The sequence below is a fragment of the Salvelinus alpinus genome, chromosome 38 (assembly GCF_045679555.1).
Source record: "Salvelinus alpinus chromosome 38, SLU_Salpinus.1, whole genome shotgun sequence".
Lineage (NCBI taxonomy): Eukaryota > Metazoa > Chordata > Actinopteri > Salmoniformes > Salmonidae > Salvelinus > Salvelinus alpinus.
In genome coordinates, this window is record NC_092123.1 from 9,758,584 (window position 1) to 9,781,793 (window position 23,210).

Consider the following 23,210-nt stretch of genomic DNA (forward strand, 5'->3'; position numbering starts at 1 on the left):
ATCAGTCAGGAAGTTAAAGCTTGGTCGCAAATGGGTCTTCCAAATGGACAATGACCCCAAGCATACTTCCAAAAAGTTGTGGCAAAATGGCTTAAGGACAACAAAGTCAAGGTATTGGAGTGGCCATCACAAAGCCCTGACCTCAATTCCATGGAAAATGTGTGGGCAGAACTGAAAAAGCATGTGCGAGCAAGGAGGCCTACAAACCTGACTCAGTTAAACCAGTTCTGTCAGGAGGAATGGGCCAAAATCCACACAACTTATTGTGGAAAGCTTGTGGAAGGCTACCCAAAACGTTTGACCCAAGTTAAACAATTTAAAGGCAATGCTACCAAATACTAATTGAGTGTATGTAAACTTCTGACCCACTGGGAATGTGATGAAAGAAATAAAAGCTGAAATAAAATCACTCTACTATTATTCTGGCATTTCACATTCTTAAAATAAAGTGGTGATCCTAACTGACCTAAGACAGGGAATTTTTACTAGGATGAAATGTCAGGAATTGTGGAAAACTGAGTTGAAATGTATTTTGCTAAGGTGTATGTAAACTTCCGACTTCAACTGTATTGTAGAAAACACTTTTTGGGGGGGAAAAAAATCAACACTATTCCCACTATTAAAATGTGAGAATCCAGTCAGGGATCTAGTTTCAGTGACGTCATACTGAACTGTCGTTACTCAAAAACGCACAGTGCAACAAGAAGTCCTAAAAATAAACTCTACGATGTAGTCGTCTCTGCAGTGAAATGGTCCTCACCTTGAACCTCTTGTCCTGCAGAACCTTCTTGATGGCTATTAGCTCCCCGGAGTCACACAGTTTAGCCTGGTAGACCACCCCAAACGAGCCGTTGCCGATGACCTTAGTGTCTGTATAGCTGACCTCCTGCGGCCGGTCGGGACCCTGGCCTGGGGTCGCTACCACCGTGGTCACCTTACTGCCATCTTTGTCTCCTGAGAGAGAGGGAGAGAAAGAAAAGAGAATAATCAATGTCACACAAGAGATACAGTATAGGACAACTCATTCAGCCACACACAATCTTTACACCAGGAAGCTGCTGTAACATTTCTCATCCTCTCTCATCACTGCATCTCTAGATGTAGGCTCAGACTGAAGCCTGTAAGCCAGAAATAAGAAGCTGTACTAACCCACTTTTTAGCAATGATTAATTTCCTAGGAGCAGGGGTACCCATGTTAATGGGTTCTGGCAGACACTGTAATGACAACAGCCTGAAAGTACAGTAGAAGGATAAAAGGTGTAGGCGTAAAGGTTGTGGTGAAATGAGGATGTCGTTTTAGTCTCAGATAGGGGAGGGTGCACTGCAAACGGCTAAGCACTTTTCTAGTACGGTTCCTATTTTGAAGCAACGCTGCAGGCAGCAAATGTTTCCCCACATAACAGCTATAATTAAACACCTGCACTTCGCCATCGCAACTTTTGACAACATGATAATGGAGGTGTGAGTTGACAGACCAAGACGAACACTAACAACCGGTCCCAAATCGCCATTTACCCATCTCTTTGTTGTTTGCAGATCTGACTGGCTCTTCTAACCTACCGTTTATGGCTGACACCTGGCCATGGACCTCAACACAAACCCAAAGAGCACCAAACAATCCTAGATTGCACTGACTTTAGGACCACTATTGTTTTCACTATATATTTTACCTCCTGGTGATGTCATTCGGAAAACAATGTTAACTTTCACTGCGGATGATACACAGCTGTAGATTTCAATGAAATATGGTGAAGCCTCAAAATTGCCCTCCCTGGAAGCCTGTGTTTCAGCCATAAGGAAGTGAACGGCGGATTTTTAAAAACGTTTAAACTTGGACAAAACAGAGATGCAGGTTCTAGGTCCCAAGAAACAAAGAGATCTTCTGTTGGATCTGACAATTAATCTTGATGGTTGTACAGTCGTCTCAAATACAACTGAAGGACCTCGGCGTTACTCTGGACCCTGATCTCTCTTTTGACGAACATATCAAGACTATTTCAAGGCCAGCTTTTTCCCCATCTTCGTAATATTGCAAAAATCTGAAACATTCTGTCCAAAAATGATGCAGAAAAGTTCATCCATGCTTTTATCACTTCTAGATTATACTACTGCAATGCTCTACTTTCCAGCTACCCGGAAAAGCACTAAATAAACTTCAGTTAGTGCTAAACACGGCTGCTACAATCTTGACTAGGACTAAAGAATTGTATCATATTACTCCAGTGCTAGCCTCTCTACACTGGCTTCATGTCTCTTTATGTAGTGTTGTGTCGCTCCTGTGGTGATGTGTGTTTGTCCTATATTTATATTATATTTATTTATTTTTATATCCCAGGCTCCTGTCCCCGCAGGAGGCCTTCTGCCTTTTGGTAGGCCGTCATTGCAAATAAGAATGTTCTTAACTGACTTGCCTAGTTAAATAAAGGTTAAATAAAATACATTTATTAAAAAGGCTAGGGGTGACTTCAAGGTTTTACTGCTAACCTACAAAGCATTACATGGACTTGCTCCTACCCATCTCTCCGATTTGGTCCTGCCGTACATACCTACACGTACGCTACGGTCACAAGACGCAGGCCTCCTTATTGTCCTTAGAATTTCTAAGCAAACAGCTGGAGGCAGGGCTTTCTCCTATAGAGCTCCATTTTTAAGAAATGGTCTGCCTATCCATGTCAGAGTCTTTATTGAAAACTCATCTCTTCAGTAGGTCCTATGATTGAGTGTAGTCTGGCCATGGGGTGTGAAGGTGAACGGAAAGGAACTGGAGCAACGAACCACCCTTGCTGTCTCTGCCTGGCCGGCTCCCCTCTCTCCACAAGGATTCTGGCGCTCTTCCATCCCATCCCTAGGAGGGGTGCATCACTTGAGTGGGTTGAGTTACTGATGTGATCATCCTGTCCGGGTTTAGCGCCCCCCTCAAGTTCGTGCCGGGGTGAGGGGCGATCTTCGTGGGCTATACTCAGCCTTGTCTCAGGGTAGTAACTTGGTGGTTTGAAGATATCCCTCTATTGGTGTGGGGGCTGTGCTTTGGCAAAGTGGGTGGGGTTATATACTGCCTGGTTGGCCCTGTCCAGGGGTATCGTCAGAAGGGGCCACAGTGTCTCCCGACCCCTCCTGTCTCAGCCTCCAGTACTTATGCTGCAATAGTTTGTGTGTCGGGAGGCTATGATCAGTCTGTTATGTCTGGAGTATTTCTCCTGTCTTATCCAGTGTCCTGTGTGAATTTAAGTATGCTCCCTCTAATTCTCTCGCTCTCCCTCCCAGAGAACCTGAGCTCTGGGACCATGCCTCAGGACTACCTGACCTGATGACTCCTTGCTGTCCCCAGTCCACCTGGTCGTGCTGCTGCTCCAGTATTCTGCCTGTGGTTATGGAACCCTGAACTGTTCACCGGACGTGCTACCAGGTCCCGGACCTGCTGTTTTCGACAAGCTCTTTCTACCGCACCTGCTGTCTCGACCTCTGAATGCTCGGCTATGAAAAGCCAACTGACATTTACTCCCGAGTCGCTGACCTGTTGCACCCTCTACAACCACTGTGATGATGATTATGATTAGACCTTGCTGGTCATCTATGAACGGTTGAACATCTTGGCCATGTACTGTTAATCTCAACCCGGCACAGCCAGAAGAGGACTGGCCACCCATCAGAGCCTGGTTCCTCTAGGTTTCTTCCTAGGTTCCTGCCTTTCTAGGGAGTTTTTCCTAGCCACCGTGCTTCTACATCTGCATTGCTTGCTGTTTAGGGTTTGAGGCTGGGTTTCTGTATAGCACTTTGTGACGTCGGCTGATGTAAAAAGGGCTTTATAAATACATTTGATTGATTGATTGACTATAAGCTTTATCAATAGCAGTGCACGAACCTGTCAATCACAAAAGTACAAACTACTCTTCTACGAACTAAAATGTGGTTGGACGCTCTAAGAAGTGCATCATGAAGTCTACCACAATGCTGTTTCTGGAAATTGACAAGCCAAAACGACATTAATACAGCCTAAAACTGCAAGCAAACTCCACCAGCATGCCCCATCAGTAGTCATGCAACATTCCAATTGGCATGAAGAGAATGAAAGACAGCAGTGGCGAAGTACTCCGTAAAATGAATGATATGCTGAAGGAGTTTGATCTTCAAACATAATGAAGGAAAAAACAGATCTCACATGAACAGCTGGAGCTCTGTCCATGAGTGACTTCACAGAGTCCCCCCTGCATAGGAATTAGCAACATGAGAAATGGAGAAGATCTATTATTATTATTGAGCCTTTCTACGCCACTGTTTGCAAGGAAGACACGCGCAGAAGTTTAAAATCCATTACTTGTTTGGAAAATATTAGGCCTGGGTATCCATTAGACACCAAACGGAATAAACAGAAAACACTCTGGAACAAGGAGGGACTACCTGGACGTGTTGAATAAGAAAAAAAGCCTAATTGCTTTCCTTGGCAAAATGTTTTAAAGCATTCCAGTTGTGAGTCCTAATGAACATGACCTTGGTCTGACAGCCACTCTCAACAATTTACTAGAGATCATTTATCATCTCAGATATTTTAAGGAACATAGGCGAGTTGGCTTGGTGGTTTGTTAAATAGAGGGGGATTCTTTTTTCCATTCACTTTAAAAACGGCCACACCATACTTTAAAGACATAGCTCTAGGCCTATATACTAGTGATTATACCTTGTAGGAGTGTTGGTGTAGCACTGACCTCTTAGCACCCTGCAATCTGTTTTACAACTAGCACTTACATATCTCTGTGGTGCGCACACACACACACAGTGCCCTAATGCCCCTCTAACAGTGACAGGGTCACCTGACCTCTGATACTACTGCCTTGGCTACTGCAGAGGCCTGACGAGGGATGAGACAGTGCAGCAGCAGAATTTCACAACAGGTCCAACACAGCTACGTCAGGGGATCCAGCACTGAACTCTGAAATCTCTCCAGCATTGCTACCGTCTGGGTCAGAAGTCAAGGGATAGAGGAAATACTAGTCAAACAAAATGTTAAATATACACGATCAATGTGCAAATCCTGTCTGAACACGCTGCATCTCTATAGGAACCCACTGAGCTCGTAATGTGGTAGAATATATGGGAATTTGGTCTCGGGGGTCGGACCACTCCAGGTCACACACTTCCTCCCTTTCTCTGCTGAGTAGCAGGAAAGTGGAGCAAAATGTCAGAGCTGCCAAAGCCTGACAGAGAAGGGCGGGACAGAGCAGAGAGTTCTGCCAAATTAGGCATCCCCTCTTCCTCTGAACACACACAAAGAGAACAAGCACCTAACCGGAAGCCTGACACCATGTTACTACTGCAGGGGATGGAATTGTAATGAGGACAATGTTGATTATAATGGTGATCACTGACGTTAAAAATTGTGACAATCAGAGATTAGATTGGACTAGCCTTTTCATTATCCTAATGCGTTTGACAGTGTCTACCGTGAGTGACCATTGTTTATCCTCGAAATGTCAAAAGAGAAACCCGACACCAGGGAGTAGGCCTCAACACCTCTCCCTGTGGTAAATCCTCGAACACCTCCCCGTACTCATCACTGGGTCTGAAAGGAGTGACAGAGCAAAGCACATTAGAGCAAAAGGCCCTTAATGAAAATCCCTACCCTGACCGCTGCATCACGCCCTTGGCAGCTGTGCAATAATCCTCTAGTCCATCTATCTACTGGCTGCTCTCTCTCAGTTTAGCACTGCATGAAGAAATTGGGTCTGATAGACTGGCCAATTGGATTCCTACCATAGAAATACAACTAGTTGAACAGACATTCCTATTCAAGTCATGTTCTACGATGGGTGCGCCTGAGTGTGGAGTCAAATTGCCCTGGTCTGATGGGTCTTTTATCCCGTCGAGTAATTATATTCTATGGACCTGCCCCTGACAGTCTATCCATCCACTTTAGCCAGTCAGTCGTCACCACCATACCATCACTTGACTACTGTGCAGTATGTCACTGCAACAGCTGAGAGCCAGGAGTAAGACTAGAGCTGTGTTCGAATACCCATAATAACATGCTGTATACTACATACTATTAGTTCATTTTAGTATACAGTAAACGAACGGTATCGTTTCAGTTGAGCGTACTAGAGCTTCGCCTGTCTACCGGAAGTTGATACGGTTGCTATGCAACCTCTTGCTAGCATAACAAATTACTAGCTAAACATTTTACGATTTCGGTTGTGTTCATAAATTCCATCTGGAGTGCCAGAATGCGCTCTGGGTGTTTGTGAATCCAGAGCGTTGTCTGATTGTCCGTTCATAAATTCGGAGCATTCAGAGCGCACACTGGACGCTCTGGTCGAGGAGAAGGGTTGATCCGAGCGTTCAATGGCAGTTAAGCACCCAAGCTAACTAGCTAACGTTGGCTAGCTACTTCCAGACACAAATGAGAGAACACCTCACTGACCATTTTACTCTTCCTAGCAGAGCTGGTTAGGCTGTTTTCATGTTATCTAGAGCATTGGTGACCAACTGTGCTGCTGGCAACAATTTAATTACGCTTTTTTTGCCGACACCGGCCATATTCAACAGGTGTTGAGCATTCATAAATTCATCAGTTATTCTGCGCGAGTGCACTCCGAAATTGGAGTAAATAGCCAGAATGAACAATGACTATACCCCTTAGCTAACAATGATGTGAATAATCAAGTCAATAAACATTGGTTAGTTAGTTAGATAGCAGATAGTTAATATACTGCCTGGCAAGTTCGATGTATTAGTAGGCAACTAACATACCAGTATCTACTGCTGCAATGCTATGCGGTTCGTAAGGATAGCGTAGCTAACGATTTGTCAGCCAACATAACGTGTAACGTAACTTATTTGAAAAGTAATTACTTTATTACATTGCTCAGCATAATTAGTTAAAGCAATTAATTTGTATCTGCTTTTTTTGTTGGACTTCGGCTGCATATTTTCCACCATTTTCTTCAAATCTGAAAACGTTGTGAAGCCACGCCCACTTTTGGAAGAATTGCATTATGGGCCCTAAAAGCACAGAAAGTATCCACTGCATGTACACTTCGTATTTCGGCCAATTTAGTACGACATCCGGGAACTTTTGGCATACTAACTATATCTATACTATGACCAATAGACATACTATATACTCAATTCACATCACAAATAGTACAGTTCGAATACTCATACTAACACAGCTTAGGCTAGCCTACAGATCACATGACCGGATGCATTAGTTTAATGGTCTACTGACAGCCCAACCCTCCCTTCATTCCTACAGGGGACTGACTAACTGGCCTTAGCATAGCAGGAGAGGGGACGTCCCCTAACACTGACAGCTTCCCATTTCCTTCTAGGAAATTACCCCTAGTATGAGGAAGGATTTAAGTCAGGGCTAGGATGTGGGTTATGGAGGGTCAGCTTCACAGAAAACAGGAAACAATTGACCAGATGGAGCAGAAATGGTACAGAGCTCTAAGGGTTTAGTATTATTGCTCTGTCAACAGGTTTACAACCCTTGTTGTGGGACACCCTTAAGGCTTAGATTGGAAAGGCTTAGTTTAGACTGTCTCAAGTCTAGAGAGAAAAAGTACCTATTGCTGAACAGACAGAGATACTGCCTGATTGACAGTCAGACAGTTACAGAACTGTCTCAGTATCACAGGATCTTCTTGCCATATTATGTTAACTTCAGATTAATGTTATCCCCATTAATTATCACTGGGTTTAATACTACGTTTGAAATTGTTATGTCACTGATACACTTTTGATGGAATGCCCAACATTCTGCTATTAACTACAAGTGAAAGCCTGGCATCTTACAACTTTTAATTTGACATTTTTCAGAGTTGTGTAATGGAAAGGTAATGCGAAACCTCTTGAATTGCAGTACTTGTGTAATGTGTTCCTGGTAGTACTGAGTCCTGAGCACAGATGCCTACACTTTCCTCGCACATTCCAGAGCCTGGCTGGTGATGAGCCATTTCCCTTCCCTACAGGGGCCAGAGGATCAGCCCACGTCAACAGCTACATCAAAGCCTTTCATTTCCTTCTATACGCTGACTCACACTATCATCACACCATCACACTGGCTACCATTATCAACACTGAGTCAATACACTACCCAGACGCACATTGTCAAATGTACGCAGGGAGGGATGCAAGTAGAGAACCATTCACACAGACTTGCAAGCGGCGCAAACAAGCGTACACAGACAACACATGATGCTCTTAGGTTGGACATGATAGAGATCTGGTTTCAAAGACACAGCTGCCATGTTGTCACTCAGTTCTCGAAAACAAGCTTCGCAATCAAAACGGTCTTCCGATTAACACAAACACAGGGTTGGGGAGTAAATGATTACATGTAATCTGACTATGAAACAACTAACCAGTTCCGTTACCAGCTAAAATATTGTAATCAGATTACAGACACTTTTGAAAAACTAGATGATTACTTCTTGGATTAAATTCAGAAAGGATGCATTATGGCACCTTTGTTTCTCAATGACATTAAATTCAGCGTTGAAACAAGGCCCAAGTCAGAGACCGTTATGATGACACACCAAATGTGTTTGATCATTTTTGTTTTCTTCAAATGCCTAAAGGAAAGTAATCCAAAAGTAACAGTGATCAGATTACGTTACAGAGTTTGGGTAATCCAAAAATGACATTACTGATTACAATTTTGGACATGTAACTAGCAACTAACAGATTACATTTAGAGAGTAACCTACCCAACCCTTCATACACAGAGTACAGTCATTGACTGCAGTATAGATTGCATTTTAAGAATCTTTATAATGGCAGGGGATAAAAGCTAAATACTTTTTTGTTCTTGGCTAGCTGCTTTGGAAACTCCTCAGAGGAGCTAAGCAAGCGAGCCACAAGCTGTTTTAGGTTTGCAGCTGCATCATGTTGCTGCTAATACCAGTTCTTCAGAACTGGGGCCACGTTCCCAGCAGCCACGTTCAGCAGACAGACTGAGACCGATGCGTTCACACAGACAGAAAGAGGAATGCGATTACGATTGGAGCGCAGGCCTGCAGGGCCTGAGCACTATACGGTTAGCCGTTATATTACAAGGGACTACCTTCTGCACGCACTGTAGCACGGCAGTGCACTGGGGAGAAGGTGAAGGCCATTGCACACGACACCTTATCCACAGGGAATGATGTGTCACTTCAATGTAGCGAGGGGATGAATGCAATGAGGGTTTGATTTGCTTGAGGAATCCTGTAAAGGAAAGGCTTGTGGTTTTGTGTCTTAGCACAATACTGCCAAAAGCTAGTGTGTGTGTGTGAAAAGAACTGAAACAAGTTAGTGACACTACTGTAGGCGTGGGTGTGTGAGTATTCAACGTTGCCCTCCAGCATGTTTGATTAGGGCCTCTGGATCAAGGGCTGTTCCTTGGAGAGCCAGGTGATGATACGAGGAGCCTGATAGCAACCTGCTCAGCACTTTGCTATGTGATGAGTCAGAGCACAGCCTGTGACAGCACAGGCACATTTCCACCCACCCTCTCTCTGACACACACACGGAGCTATGCTGTGAACAACCTTCTTCATACAGAGCCACCATTTTTTTTATTTTAAAGAGAGTATTGCTATTTGCATCCAATTCCCTAAACTTTTCTCAGTTTAGCTGTGAGAGATGGGTGGGGCCAGCCTTTTTTCTTGCCCTCATTCAGAATGTTGATGATCAATACTCATAAGCTATCAACTGACAGAAATTCATAGAATTTCAGGTTCTTTTTTTTGAGAACGTGTTGGCACATTGGCATTCCTTCTCCAACACAAACCACACCAAGGTGAGGATGTATCCTAACACTGCTTGGTTTGTAGGTTGCCATAGTGCCTCTGCCACGGTGAGTCAGCACGTGATTCCCTCTGATAAGGTGCGGTTTAACACAACAGGGAGGGAAAGAGCACCCGTGCCACTAAGTGTAGTGTTATAAGCGGAGGATGCTTCACTGTTGCTACATACACACACTCAGCCCAAAATACTGCCCTGTAGGTGAGGCCAATCCCTTGAAATAAACACAGACATATCCCACACACTGAGACCAAGGGCTTAACACCTGTGGGATGCAATGCAGTAACTGCTCCACCAAAAATTCCCCAAACGCTTTTCTTCGACATTGTGTAATGTGTATACTCAGCTATACTTTTCTTATGGCTACATTAGCTGATGTCAAGACTATCATGTGCACGAGTCAAATATATGTATGCCGGTGGCACAACCGCCAATAAGTACCCTGATTCATTTGCGGTTCCTTAACAGCTGGGTTAATCCTAAAGGCCACGGGGAGAAGCTCTGACGCCGGAGCAGCAGTAGCTCAGCAACAGGAAGGAAACAGGACACCAGAGGAGACGCACAAACCCACTGAACTGGTCACAAGGCCCTTGGCATGTTCGTGACAGTCGGGCCGTAGTAAGCCTGCTGAGAACAAACAGCGAATGTAATCCATTCAGAGGGGAGTGAGTTGGCGCTACGGGTGTAAATAATATACGATGACTTGAACAAACCATAAAAAGGCTATTTTTGAAAATGTGGTGGTCTTTGGTCTTCTCATAAGATCCAAGAAGCTGAGGACTTTAAACTTACGTTTAGTAGACTCCTAAATCAATTAGGGTTCTTTATCAGCTGTTTTAACTGCATCACCAAGGCTGTGTTTACACCAGCAGTCCAAATCTGATCTTCAAATTTATTGTGAAAAAAATTGTCCTTTGACCAATCACATCAGGTCTTTTCAAATTAGATATTTTTCAGAGCTGACTAATTAGTGAAAAAAATATCAGAAATGTTCTGCCTGAGTAAACGCAGCCCAAGGCATGTCATCGGACCTTCATTACCATGTTTAATGTTCAGTAGGACACACCATAGCAAACAAATTAACATTTCTAATTGGACAGATCCAGGAAGTTCCTCCCGCTTTAGGGAAAGGGGATACCTAGTCAGTTGAACAACTGAAAGCATTCAACAAAAATGTGTCTTCCGCATTTAATTCAACCCCTCTGAATCAGAGAGGTGAGGGGGGCTGCCTTAAATCGACGTCCTCGTCATTTGCGCCTGGGGAGCAGTTGTTGTTGGGGGTTAACTGCCTTGCTCAAGGGCTGATTACAACCAGCGACCTTTCGGATACAGGCCCAACACTCTTAAGCGCTAGGCTACCTGCTGCCAAGATTAGGGTTTACTCCGTTTTCAACCGTTTGGTGCCTAATGAACGTGTGTCCCTTGTAAATGATGGAGAACACGTCTAATTAACAGTCTTCTGATCAATGCCACCACCTCACCCACCCGCATACCACCCAGTCATTCGTCCATTCTCACATCCTCCTTCTCCTCCTCTCCCCAGCTGGACATTACATCTGACGCTTTCTTCTCCAGATCCCTATTGCCATTTCCTCCTTGGTCCATGTTTCCTTTTCTGCGGTGGCTAGTACACAATAGACTATGTAATACACCACTATGGGGCAAAGCCTTCTCCGAATACAAATGGGGGCTAAAAAGGTCATTATATGGTGAGCCATTTCCCAACATCTTTGTCCAGGTTCTTTAATTTGTACATCAGCAAGCAAGCAAACACCAAGACCTAGCTCGACATTAACAATTGTCCTCTTGTCCGAGACAAAAAAAAAAAATGGACAAGAAAAATATAGATTTAAGTTCTCTGATTGGATGAGTAAAACATACATATATATATTTTTAAATAACTATAAATCACACACACAAAAATCACAATATCAAACAATTACTCTGATCAGAATATTCAAATCCTTTTTTCATATTAAGAATGCCTACATTTCAAAGTGTAGGCTACAGTCTCATGTCCAAAGCGATGCTGATATGAGCCTTTTAATTACATAAATATAGGTTAAAAGCCAGTCATATTTGACAAATATAATGAAGGATAATTAACATTGTCTAAATACTTGATTAATATGCCATTGAAACCAGCATTTTCTCATGTTCCATTGGTTTTCAAAATCAACTTTATTTTATTTTATTGTCTAGCAGCCAAAAGCATAATTCAAGTCATATTAGTAACCCATACTAGTTGATGCATCTTTAAAACTCCCCTCTTTCTTAATTTCTAAAGGATATTTTAATCTCGTCACATTAAACAGATTGTGCGTGCAGTGCGCTTTTGGGACAGCGTTTTCCCCCTTATTGCATTTTGGAACATTCACGCATAGCCTACAGCCATGTGCGCATTGTTGAGCTTATAATATGAAGTAATAAATATGTATCAACATGTTAAGCTAAACGGTCTGACCTGCTGCATCAGCCTCATTGGACTCCCTTAATTTCGAGCCCTGGAGGGAATTATTTTATAAAGACATAAGTATTTGGTTGTAATTGCAATGTTGCAATATGTTATAGGCTACCACGGGTGGCCAACCATCCTCCAGGAGAGCCTTAAAAAAAAAAAAAAGCCAATAGGCAGAGTGTTGCCTACATTTTTGGCTGATTCTCTATGGTAAAACATCTAATGTATTTTATTTTGTAAAGTGGACAAGCGACTTGAGCTTTTGGACAAGTAAAAAAAAAAAAAAAAGTTCAAAGACAAGTAGCTAAAAAGTTTGTCACGCCCTGTAAATAGGGATGCAAAAGGGTTGGAACTTTTATGGACATTTTCCATGGGAAGTTAAGCCCGGGAATATGGGGAATTTTGCTTAAAATCAAAAAAGTTAGCTTATAACAGTGAACATTTTTTGTGGGATACACAAGGTCTTGTGGCATATTTTGGTTAAACTATCCCCAATTCAATAGAATTGCAACCCTCTGCATGCACAGTGCATTCTTCCATCACATGTACAGCTGATTCTCAAGATCTTGCACACTAATGAGATGCTATTGAGCCCACACTACTACACTGTCTAAGCCAAGGACTACATGTTTTCTGGTAAGTTTTGATTACAATACTGGGTGGGGTGAATATATTTTATATGACATACATGATTTTTTGTTAACTAGTGAGCCTGCTAACTGAGGAGTGTTAATTCACCCGTTTCCATACATGTTTAATTTTAAAACATGTATCTTACAAAGGACTTGTTTAATCTAACTGCTTAACTATTTATCTGTACATGGAATGTATATATTTTTTTTAACTCATTTTTTTTCATCTTTACAGGGAAATGCCACGGGCACTATCTGATGTGTGGAGACATTTCACTGCAGTTAATGTAGAAGGAAAAGCTGTGTACATTTGCAGATACTGTGCCAAGTCATATGCGAAGAATGCAACAAAGATGCAGAATCATCTGGCCAAGTGCATAAAGTTCCCTCAGCTCTCACAACAAGCAACCTCTGACAAAAGTCCCTCGACTTATATTCGAGGTGAAAATGATGAATCAGACACCTTATCGATAGCAACAGCTCATGGTCCTCCTGGAATCAGAAGCTTTTTTGACTCAATGGAGGAACGTAGTCAGAGAAATGCTGATGAATGTCTTGCTCGAGCTGTGCATTCAACTGGTTCACCCACATCACACCCATTGGCTGTGGTGCTCATGCATTGAATCTGCCCCTCAAGGACATCATGGCAGTGAAAACAATGGATACACTCTACAAGAGAGACAAGGAAATGGTTAGGTATGTGAAGGGTCATCAAGTTATAGCAGCAAAGTGAGAAGAATAAGAGCACCACATTGAAGCTGCCCAGCAACACCCGTTCCTGGAGGGGAAGGAGTCTCTCCAAGAAATGGCCATATCACAGTCTGCCGATATGGACAGCCCCATCAAGAGGATCCTCCTGGATGATGTATTTTGGGAGAGTGGTAAGCAGCCTGAAACCTATAGCAGTAGCCATTGCACGGATTGAGGGAGACAATGCCATCCTGTCTGATGTTCAGACTCTGCTGGCAGATGTAAGAGAAGAAATCCATACTGCCCAAGTATGCTGGCAAGAGCATCCTGTCTGGTGCAGAGATCAACAAGGCCTATGGTGTCATCACTTCCGGGAACACACACACCAAAGCACGCAACAGGCTGACCAATACAGGGGTTGAAAAATTGGTGGCCATCTGGGCAAATTTTAGGCTTTTTGAGCCTGACAACAAGCCATCCTCAACAAGGTTGGAAAGTGACAGTGAAGATGTGGTGGACATTGAGGTCCAGGGAGAAGACATGGAAGCCTGAGAGGAAGACAACCAAAGCTTTAGTTTCTAGACAATCATTTTACAGATGTATTTTGAAAACGTTTTTGGGAGATGCGATGGATCATTTGGGGATCATTCAATATTCCCTTTATTTTGTTGTTCAGTGAAATCATCCCAAGTGACGAGTCAACTGAATAAAGTTCAATTCATAACTAAATTGCTTTTTTATTTATATTGGAAGGATTTCATAATTTGCAATTATGTCTACTTATGATAAGGTAAAAAGGTTTATGTTTCTATATCCAATGCAAAAAGCATCTACATTTAAATGGTATTAATATTAATTTGCATATACAGTGGGGAGAACAAGTATTTGATAACCTGCAAAATTGTCAGTGTTTCCTACTTACAAAGCATGTAGAGGTCTGTAATTTTTATCATAGGTACACTTCAACTGTGAGAGACTGAATCTAAAACAAAAATCCAGAAAATCACATTGTATGATTTTTAAGTAATTAATTTGCATTTTATTGCATGACATAAGTATTTGATCACCTACCAACCAGTAAGAATTCCGGCTCTCACAGACCTGTTAGTTTTTCTTTAAGAAGCACTCCTGTTCTCCACTCATTACCTGTATTAACTGCACCTGTTTGAACTCGTTACCTGTATAAAAGACACCTGTCCAAACACTCAATCAAACAGACTCCAACCTCTCCACAATGGCCAAGACCAGAGAGCTGTGTAAGGACATCAGGGATAAAATTGTAGACCTGCACAAGGCTGGGATGGACTACAGGACAATAGGCAAGCAGCTTGGTGAGAAGGCAACAACTGTTGGCTCAATCATTAGAAAATGGAAGAAGTTCAAGATGACGGTCAATCACCCTCAGTCTGGGGCTCCATGCAAGATCTCACCTCGTGGGGCATCAACGATCATGAGGAAGGTGAGGGATCAGCCCAGAACTACACGGCAGGACCTGGTCAATGACCTGAAGAGAGCTGGGATCACAGTCTCAAAGAAAACCATTAGTAACACACTACGCCGTCATGGATTAAAATCCTGCAGCGCACGCAAGGTCCCCCTGCTCAAGCCAGCGCATGTCCAGGCCCGTCTGAAGTTTGCCAATGACCATCTGGATGATCCAGAGGAGGAATGGGAGAAGGTCATGTGGTCTGATGAGACAAAAATAGAGCTTTTTGGTCTAAACTCCACTCGCCGTGTTTGGAGGAAGAAGAAGGATGAGTACATCCCCAAGAACACCATCCCAACCGTGAAGCATGGAGGTGGAAACATCATTCTTTGGGGATGCTTTTCTGCAAAGGGGACAGGACGACTGCACCGTATTGAGGGGAGGATGGATGGGGCCATGTATCGCGAGATCTTGGCCAACAACCTCCTTCCCTCAGTAAGAGCATTGAAGATGGGTCGTGGCTGGGTCTTCCAGCATGACAATGACCCGAAACACACAGCCAGGGCAACTAAGGAGTGGCTCCGTAAGAAGCATCTCAAGGTCCTGGAGTGGCCTAGCCAGTCTCCAGACCTGAACCCAATAGAAAATCTTTGGAGGGAGCTGAAAGTCCGTATTGCCTAGCGACAGCCCCGAAACCTGAAGGATCTGGAGAAGGTCTATATGGAGGAGTGGGCCAAAATCCCTGCTGCAGTGTGTGCAAACCTGGTCAAGAACTACAGGAAACGTATGATCTCTGTAATTGCAAACAAAGGTTTCTGTACCAAATATTAAGTTCTGCTTTTCTGATGTATCAAATAGTTATGTCATGCAATAAAATGCAAATTAATTACTTAAATATCATACAATGTGATTTTCTGGATTTTGTTTTAGATTCCGTCTCTCACAGTTGAAGTGTACCTATGATAAAAATTACATAGCTCTACATGCTTTGTAAGTAGGAAAACCAGCAAAATCGGCAGTGTATCAAATACTTGTTCTCCCCACTGTATTTCCGTTAATTCCCATATATTTTCGTTAATTCCCACGGAAAGTTTTCACTTCTGAATATTCCCCAAAATGTGCAACCCTACATGTAAGTCTACACTGATGTGTGAGAAAAGAGCATAGCCCACTGTCATCTTATGTGCACACATTAACAGGATGACTCTCCAAAGATGGGAACTTGGTTTTGGTCTATTTATAATGTTATTTGCTCTCCAAGGGTTGACCAGGCTTCTCAGTAGACAGACATTTTAAAAAAGCGCTAGTAGGTCAGGAGGACTGACTGTGTGGAGTCATATGACCAACCATAGATACCTTCAGAGATGTAGGCAGACACCAGATGCTGCGGACCAATCAGAAAGTCCCGGTGCTACCCCCATTGCCTGGGGTTTGCTGATGCTGCACGGCAGAGCAGGGGCCAGCAGCACTCCATCCGCTGAGCAACTTGTCAATTATTGAGCTGAACAAAGTGCTAATGAGCTGTGTGACCTGGCTGGCTGTGTGTGAAGCTCCAATAGTAGTATTAGTCAGAACTAGCCTCATTTACCAGATGCTGAAGCTTTACTAGAATTAGACCTATGAAGCCAAAGCATCCAGTACTGATAGAATTTAGATAAATGAATAAATTTAGTTAAAGGCTTATGCTCCTATGTGACAGTTATTATTTTGATGAACCAAGCAATCGTATATTGGCATTAGATTTGAGTACAATGACATGGAGCTACAATGGAATCCTATGGAAAAGTTAAACAACGTTTTAGGTTTTTATCCCACTTTCACAAACTCTTTGTCAAAGACCAATGGTCAGATACTGTGGGTCCCACCTGACCCAACAGAATAGCAAAACCGACCTGCAGTACATACTGTAGGCTCCCCAATCCAGTGGACAGTCACCTCTAAGTCCACTGGTCTGGATTTATTCTGCAGCCCCGAGGCTTCATCTGACCAGCCATGTTTAACCTACCCCTGCTCGATCCCCGAGAGTGCTCGATCAACACTACCCCTGGTCTGTCTGACTGCCTGCCTCAGAGCTGCAGGGTGGGGAATGAGAGGAACGAACATGACAGTGTATCTCTTGGCATGCCCCATCAGCTTTTTCACCAATCCATTGTTTCAGTACTCCCAAAAATCAAGGGGTCAATCTCTAGTCTAGACTAGAGGGATGGCTCAAATGCAGTGATCACTCCTCCTGCCAGAGACATTTTGACTAGTTTACACATGGAGCACTACAAGCAAAGATAATTTTGCATTTAGGCTATTTTATGGTCGATAATAATATCATCAGTGATCATTTGGAAAGATCCAATGGTATCTTACCATCCATTTAAATTTTGTATAATCACAGACATATGCTAATAACATCATGTAAAATACCAGACGGAGGCTCTAAGCGCACTAGTTGGGTCTAGGTGACAACGGTTAACTATGTGACAACGGCTAACTAAGCAAATGCCTTGGACAGTGAATGGGAGAGTAACGTTACTGTCTGAAAATATGGGGTTATTCTATGCATGGACCCATATGGCATTTCAGCATTGAATGTGAATTAGGCTTAGTTCACTCCAAGAGAGAAATATTTGCCCTTGTATCATAACAGCAGCAGCAGAGTATTATGACAAAAAAAAAGCACAGAGAAAATGTTAGCTCTATGGTCATACTTACTGCTGACTTTCATACTGCCAAATGCTGAGGGCTGCGGCACTGCTTTGCAGCTCTCTGCGAATGAGGTGGTTCTGGGCCGACCCGACATATTCCAATCCAAGATATCCCTGCTTCGTCTTCAGTCGAATCGTACTTTTTCCCGTTCTATTAGTCTTTGACTGTCCTCTGTAGAATGCGTTGTTTTTATAAATGTTAAAAGAAAATTGGTAGCCAATTCCACGATATAACGTTAGTTCTGGTTCTTCTTATATCGTTCTAACACGAGCTAGCCAGCCAGCTAACTAGCAAACTAATTTCGAACCGGTCAGCTGTGTCTGGGCTCGAGCTGTCGTCCAGCCACATTCAGCAATAATCTGTCATCCCTTTTATTTTGTATGTTCCTTTCACTTACCTAGGCTAACCTTATAAAGGCATTCTATAAAATAACGGCCTGAGCCAGGTGTCTCATAAATTGGGCCTCTCAAAGTTGCCAGTCCATTAAAAAATACAGCAGTAAAGAGGAATAGGCTGCCTACAATGGCATGAACGACAAGTCTGCTTACGTTGAATGATTCTCAAAATAAAACAATATCAGGTCCAATAGCTAATCTTCATATTCTTATATTGACACTAAAAGATCCGACAGCACCAGCCATGGCGGCTCCCAGTCTCAGACCGACCAACATTCAAATCGGACACAAATGAACAAAATTCCCGATTTCAGGCCGAAAGAAACGCACCGACGTTTCTTTGACAACTTCGCCCCCATAAACACAGAAGCAATTGTCGATAGTCCCTGCTGGCTGACGACGACGTGAAAGACTATTCCAAATGTATTTTTTTGTTGAAAATAGTCATGCTACAGCTCCACTAAATGTGAAATTCTCTTTTGATTCCTTCTTTCTCTGTCTGCTAGTTCTCTTTGTCAGACTACGACCAAAACAACGCAAATTACTTAAACCATTGAGTGGGTGAACCTCTTTCACGATTTCCATTAGATAGCCCAGCTACAAAGTCAAAGTGCCTATATTGTAAAGGTTCATGAAAATAAAACATATATTTTTCGTCTTAATTTAAGACCATGGTTAGGCATACGGTTATCAGTGGGGTTAGGATTAAAAACACATGTTAAGAAAAAACATTTTAGAAATGGGCGGGGTGTATGACTTTGTGGCTATGGTAACTAGGGACAAACCTCTACGGCCTCTACGTAAATCTTAACCTACGGGAATATCGAATAGTGCACGCTCAGGCAGACGCGAGGAGGTCACGTCGACCAATCCAAAGCGAATCCATACGAAATTTGTGTAGAGACCTCAAGCCCAATGAGCGCGTTGATGTCTTTAGTCTACTGCCGCTATTGTCAAGAAAAATAAAAGGTACTTCGACATAACCACATAATGGTGCAGTAACGTGTATTAATGGATGCCAAGGAAAGCCAGGCTTAGCAAAATATTTGACAAATAAAACAATTGAAACATTCTCTTTCGTCTCTCTTCTACTAATTTTCCGTCAATTCGCAAGTGTCTTGATTCTCACAGGAGAAAGCATCCAAGCGAGCGAAACAGCGCCACTCTGTTTCAGTATGTGTAGCCTACGGAAAGTATTCAGACCCCTTGACTTTTTCCACATTTTGTTACCTTACAGTTCTACAATTCATTAAATAGTTTTTTTCCCTCATCAATCTACACACAATAACCAATAATGACAAAGCAAAAATATTTTTGGGGACATTTTTGCTAATTTATTAGAAATATAAGGTGAAATATCACATTTACATAAGTATTCAGACCTTTTACTCAGTACTTTGTTGAAGCTTCTTTGGCAGCGATCACAGCATTGAGTCTTGGGTATGACGCTACATGCTTCTCAGCAGATCCTCTCATGCTCTGTCAGGTTGGATGGAGAGATGTTTGATCTGGTTCAAGTCCAGGCTCTGGCTGGGCCACTCAAGGACATTCAGAGACATGTCCCGAAGCCACTCCTGCATTGTCTTGGCTGTGTGCTTAGGGTCGCTGTCCTGTTGGAAGGTGAACCTTCGCCCCAGTGTGAGGTCCTGAGCACTCTGGAGCAGGTTTTCATCAAGGATCTGGCTGTACTTTGCTCCGTTCATCTTTGCCTCAATCCTGACTAGTCTCCCATTCCCTGCCGCTGAAAAACATCCTCACAGCATGATGCTGCCACCACCATGCTTCACCGTGGGGATGGTGCCAGGTTTCCTCCAGACGTGACGCTTGGAATTCAGGCCAAAGAGTTCAATCTTGGTTTCATCAGACCAGAGAATCTTGTTTCTCATGGTCTGAGAGTCTTTAGGTGCTTTTTGGCTAACTCCAAAAGGCATGTCATGTGTCTTTTACTGAGGAGTGGCTTCCATCTAGCCACTCTACCATAAAGGCCTGATTGGTGGAGTGCTGCAGAGATGGTTGTCCTTCTGGAAGGTTCTCCCATCTCTACAGAGGAACTCTAGAGCTCTGTCAGAGTGACCATCGAGTTCTTGGTCACCTCCCTGATCAAGGCCCTTCTCCCTGATTCCTCAGTTTGGCTGGGCGGCCAGCTCTAGGAAGAGTCTTGATAGTTCCAAACTTCTTCCATTTAAGAATGATGGAGTCCACTGTGTTCTTGGGGACCTTCAATGCTGCAGACATTTTTTGGTACCCTTCCCCAGATCTGTGCCTCGACACAATCCTTTCTCGGAGCTCTAAGGACAATTCCTTCGACCTTATGGCTTGGTTTTTGCTCTGACATGCACTGTCAACTGTGGGACTTTATTTAGACAGGTGTGTGCCTTTCAAAATCATGTGCAATCAATTGAATTTACCACAGGTAGACTCCAATCAAGTTGTAGAAACATCTCAAGGGATCATGTTTTAAGGAAGACCCAGATGCAGACAGTGTCGAAGTAACAACAGTTTATTACTAGAACAGGGGGCAGGCAAAACGACAGGTCAAGGGCAGGAAGAGGTCAGTAATCCAGATCAGAGTCCAAAAGGTACAGAACGGCAGGCAGTCTCAGCGTCAGGGCAGGCAGATGTCAATAATCCAGTGTGGTGGGACAAGGTACAGGACGACAGGCAGGCTTAGGGTCAGGGCAGGCAGAAAACAGGAACTAGAAACAGACAGAAGCAAAGGGAAAAATGCTGGTAGGCTTGACGAACAAAACAAACTGGCAACAGACAAACAGAGAACACAGATATAAATACACAGGGGATAATGAGGGGAGATGGGAGACACCTGGTGGGGGGTGGAGACAAGCACAAAGACAGGTGAAACAGATCAGGGTGTGACACAAGGATGATCAATGGAAACAGGATGTACCTGAGCTCAATTTCGAGTCTCAAAGCAAAGGGTCTGAATACTTATGTAAATAAGGTATTTCTGTTTTTAGTTTTAATACATTTGAAAACATTTCTAAAAATAATTTTTTACTTTTTCTTTATGGGGTATTGTGTGGAGATTGCTGAGGATCTTTTATTTATTTAGTCAAATTTAGAATAAGGCTGGAACGTAACAAAATGTGGAAAAAGATATGGGGTCTGAATACTTTCCGAAGGCACTGTATCTGATGCTGTCTGGACCAAAAGAGTATGTTGCCGCCATAGCATCTGATTGATTGATGCCAGCAAGCATTTGGCCTCCCTTGATAAAATAATTAGCCAATCAGCGTTGAGCTGAGCTCAACTGTGGTTTGTCCTGGTGCAGCAAAACACCCCCCGAGGGAGGCCAGTTTGGATTTGGCTTTACACCAATAAAATCGGCCATTTTCTAAGCCATAGATGGAGATGAGGAGTTGGACTTGCGTAATTCTCTGCACAGGCCAATGATTATGACGGCGATTCTGATCTAACCATGAATTAATATGTTGTGCCACTGGCCTGAGACGATTGAAGTTCAATATGTAGCCTAGTAGTTTCCGGATAACTAGCTAGCTAACTTAGCTGGTTCATTGTTGCCCATTCGAGAAAGTTAGGCTAGCAAGCATTTTAGCTAGGTAGCCGATGAAAATAAAAACCAAAAGTGTACTGTATGACAGAGCCATAGACCATTTTGCCAACATGAAAGAGGAGGATTGAATTGGCGTTCAACTAGTCTATAAGTAGGGTGTTTTTACTTGCGCGCACACACACAGAAAGAAATCAGTGCCATGGACAGCCACATGATATTTAGCTAAATTGATTGGACCAGTGGAGACCCGTCATTCAGGGCAGAGCCCGACCTATTTATATATAAACAATAAAGTAAAAAACGTGTCATTAATATGTCTCACATATCGCATATGTAAAACAACCCCCTCTTTTTTTTGCTTTCTTGAGTAAGGCAGCTCCAAAATGCAGGTGTTTCAGCCTAGCTCAGTGCTTTCTGTGGTGGTGGGGTAGCCAGCGGAAAATACGGAGCGTCGGGGTTGATAATGTTCTCTAGATGCGCCGTGATTGGCTCAGTGTTCTGTCACTCATGGGGACACTACGTCACAGCAAGACCCTTGGTTGCTGCCATAGACTTACATTAGAAGTGCCCATCCAAGAATACTCAAGGTCATTGGCCACAGATAAAATTACGTCAAATTGTGTTATATCTACCATAGCTTTGATTGGACTGATGTCATGTCAACATCATACTTTCAAAATCTTAGCTATCAAGCTAGCAGTCATTATCATGCATCAAGTCGGCAATCTACTGGCAAATTGTTTTCAATCCTTGTCATATAAAGATAAATTATAGATCAAACATATCAGGGTGCTCATCGGCCATTGGACATAAACATTACAACAAGTTGGAAATCGCAAATGCAACAATTAGTGCTACAGCCCCGGGTTCGATCCCAGGCTGTGTCACAGCCGGCTGTGACCGGGAATGTCACGGTCGTCTATGGGTGAAAGAGTGGACCAAGGCGCAGCGTGAGAAAAATACATCTTCTTTTATTAGACGAAGATGAAACACGAACTAAACACTTACAAACTAAACAAAACAACAAACAACCGTGAAGCTAACAACGTAAGTGCATACACAAGCATCAAACGTACAACATAGACAATTACCCACATTAACTTAATGCCTATGGCTGCCTTAAATATGGCTCCCAATCAGAGACAATGAATGACAGCTGTCTCTGATTGAGAACCCTTCAGGCAACCATAGACTTACCTAGACAACTACACTATACACTGCCCCATACACATACAACACCCCTAGACACTACAAAAACACATACATTCCCCATGTCACACCCTGACCTAACTAAAATAATAAAGAAAACAAAGATAACTAAGGCCAGGGCGTGACAGTACCCCCCCCCCAAAGATGCGGACTCCGGCCGCAAAACCTGACACAGAAAGGGGAGGGTCCGGGGTGGGCCCCATCATGGCGGCGGCTCGGGTGCGGGACGTGGCTGGCTGGCTCTGGCGGATCCTGGCTGGCTGGCTCTGGCGGATCCTGGCTGGCTGGCTCTGGTGGATCCTGGCTGGCTGGCTCTGGCTGGTCATGGATGGATGACGGCTCTGGCTGGTCATGGCTGGATGACGGCTCTGGCTGGTCATGGCTGGAT

At 43.3% G+C, this 23,210-nt stretch overlaps 1 protein-coding gene across 4 annotated transcripts in view; it reads right to left on the minus strand.

Annotated features, from left to right (window-relative positions):
* LOC139566516 (glycogen synthase kinase-3 beta-like) overlaps positions 1-18,562 on the minus strand; it is a 40,406-nt gene extending 21,844 nt beyond the window's left edge. For 3 of the 4 annotated variants that reach the window (XM_071387814.1, XM_071387812.1, XM_071387811.1), the window contains exons 1-2: positions 17,693-17,926; positions 761-954 (exon numbers count right to left, since the gene is read on the minus strand). In XM_071387814.1, coding sequence (XP_071243915.1) covers positions 761-954; positions 17,693-17,780 — 282 coding nt within the window. In that variant the 5' untranslated portion in view covers positions 17,781-17,926. Of the gene's footprint in view, positions 1-760; positions 955-17,692 lie in introns of all 4 variants that reach the window. The other variant, XM_071387813.1, reaches the window with a different exon arrangement.
* Positions 18,563-23,210: the final 4,648 nt, after the last annotated feature.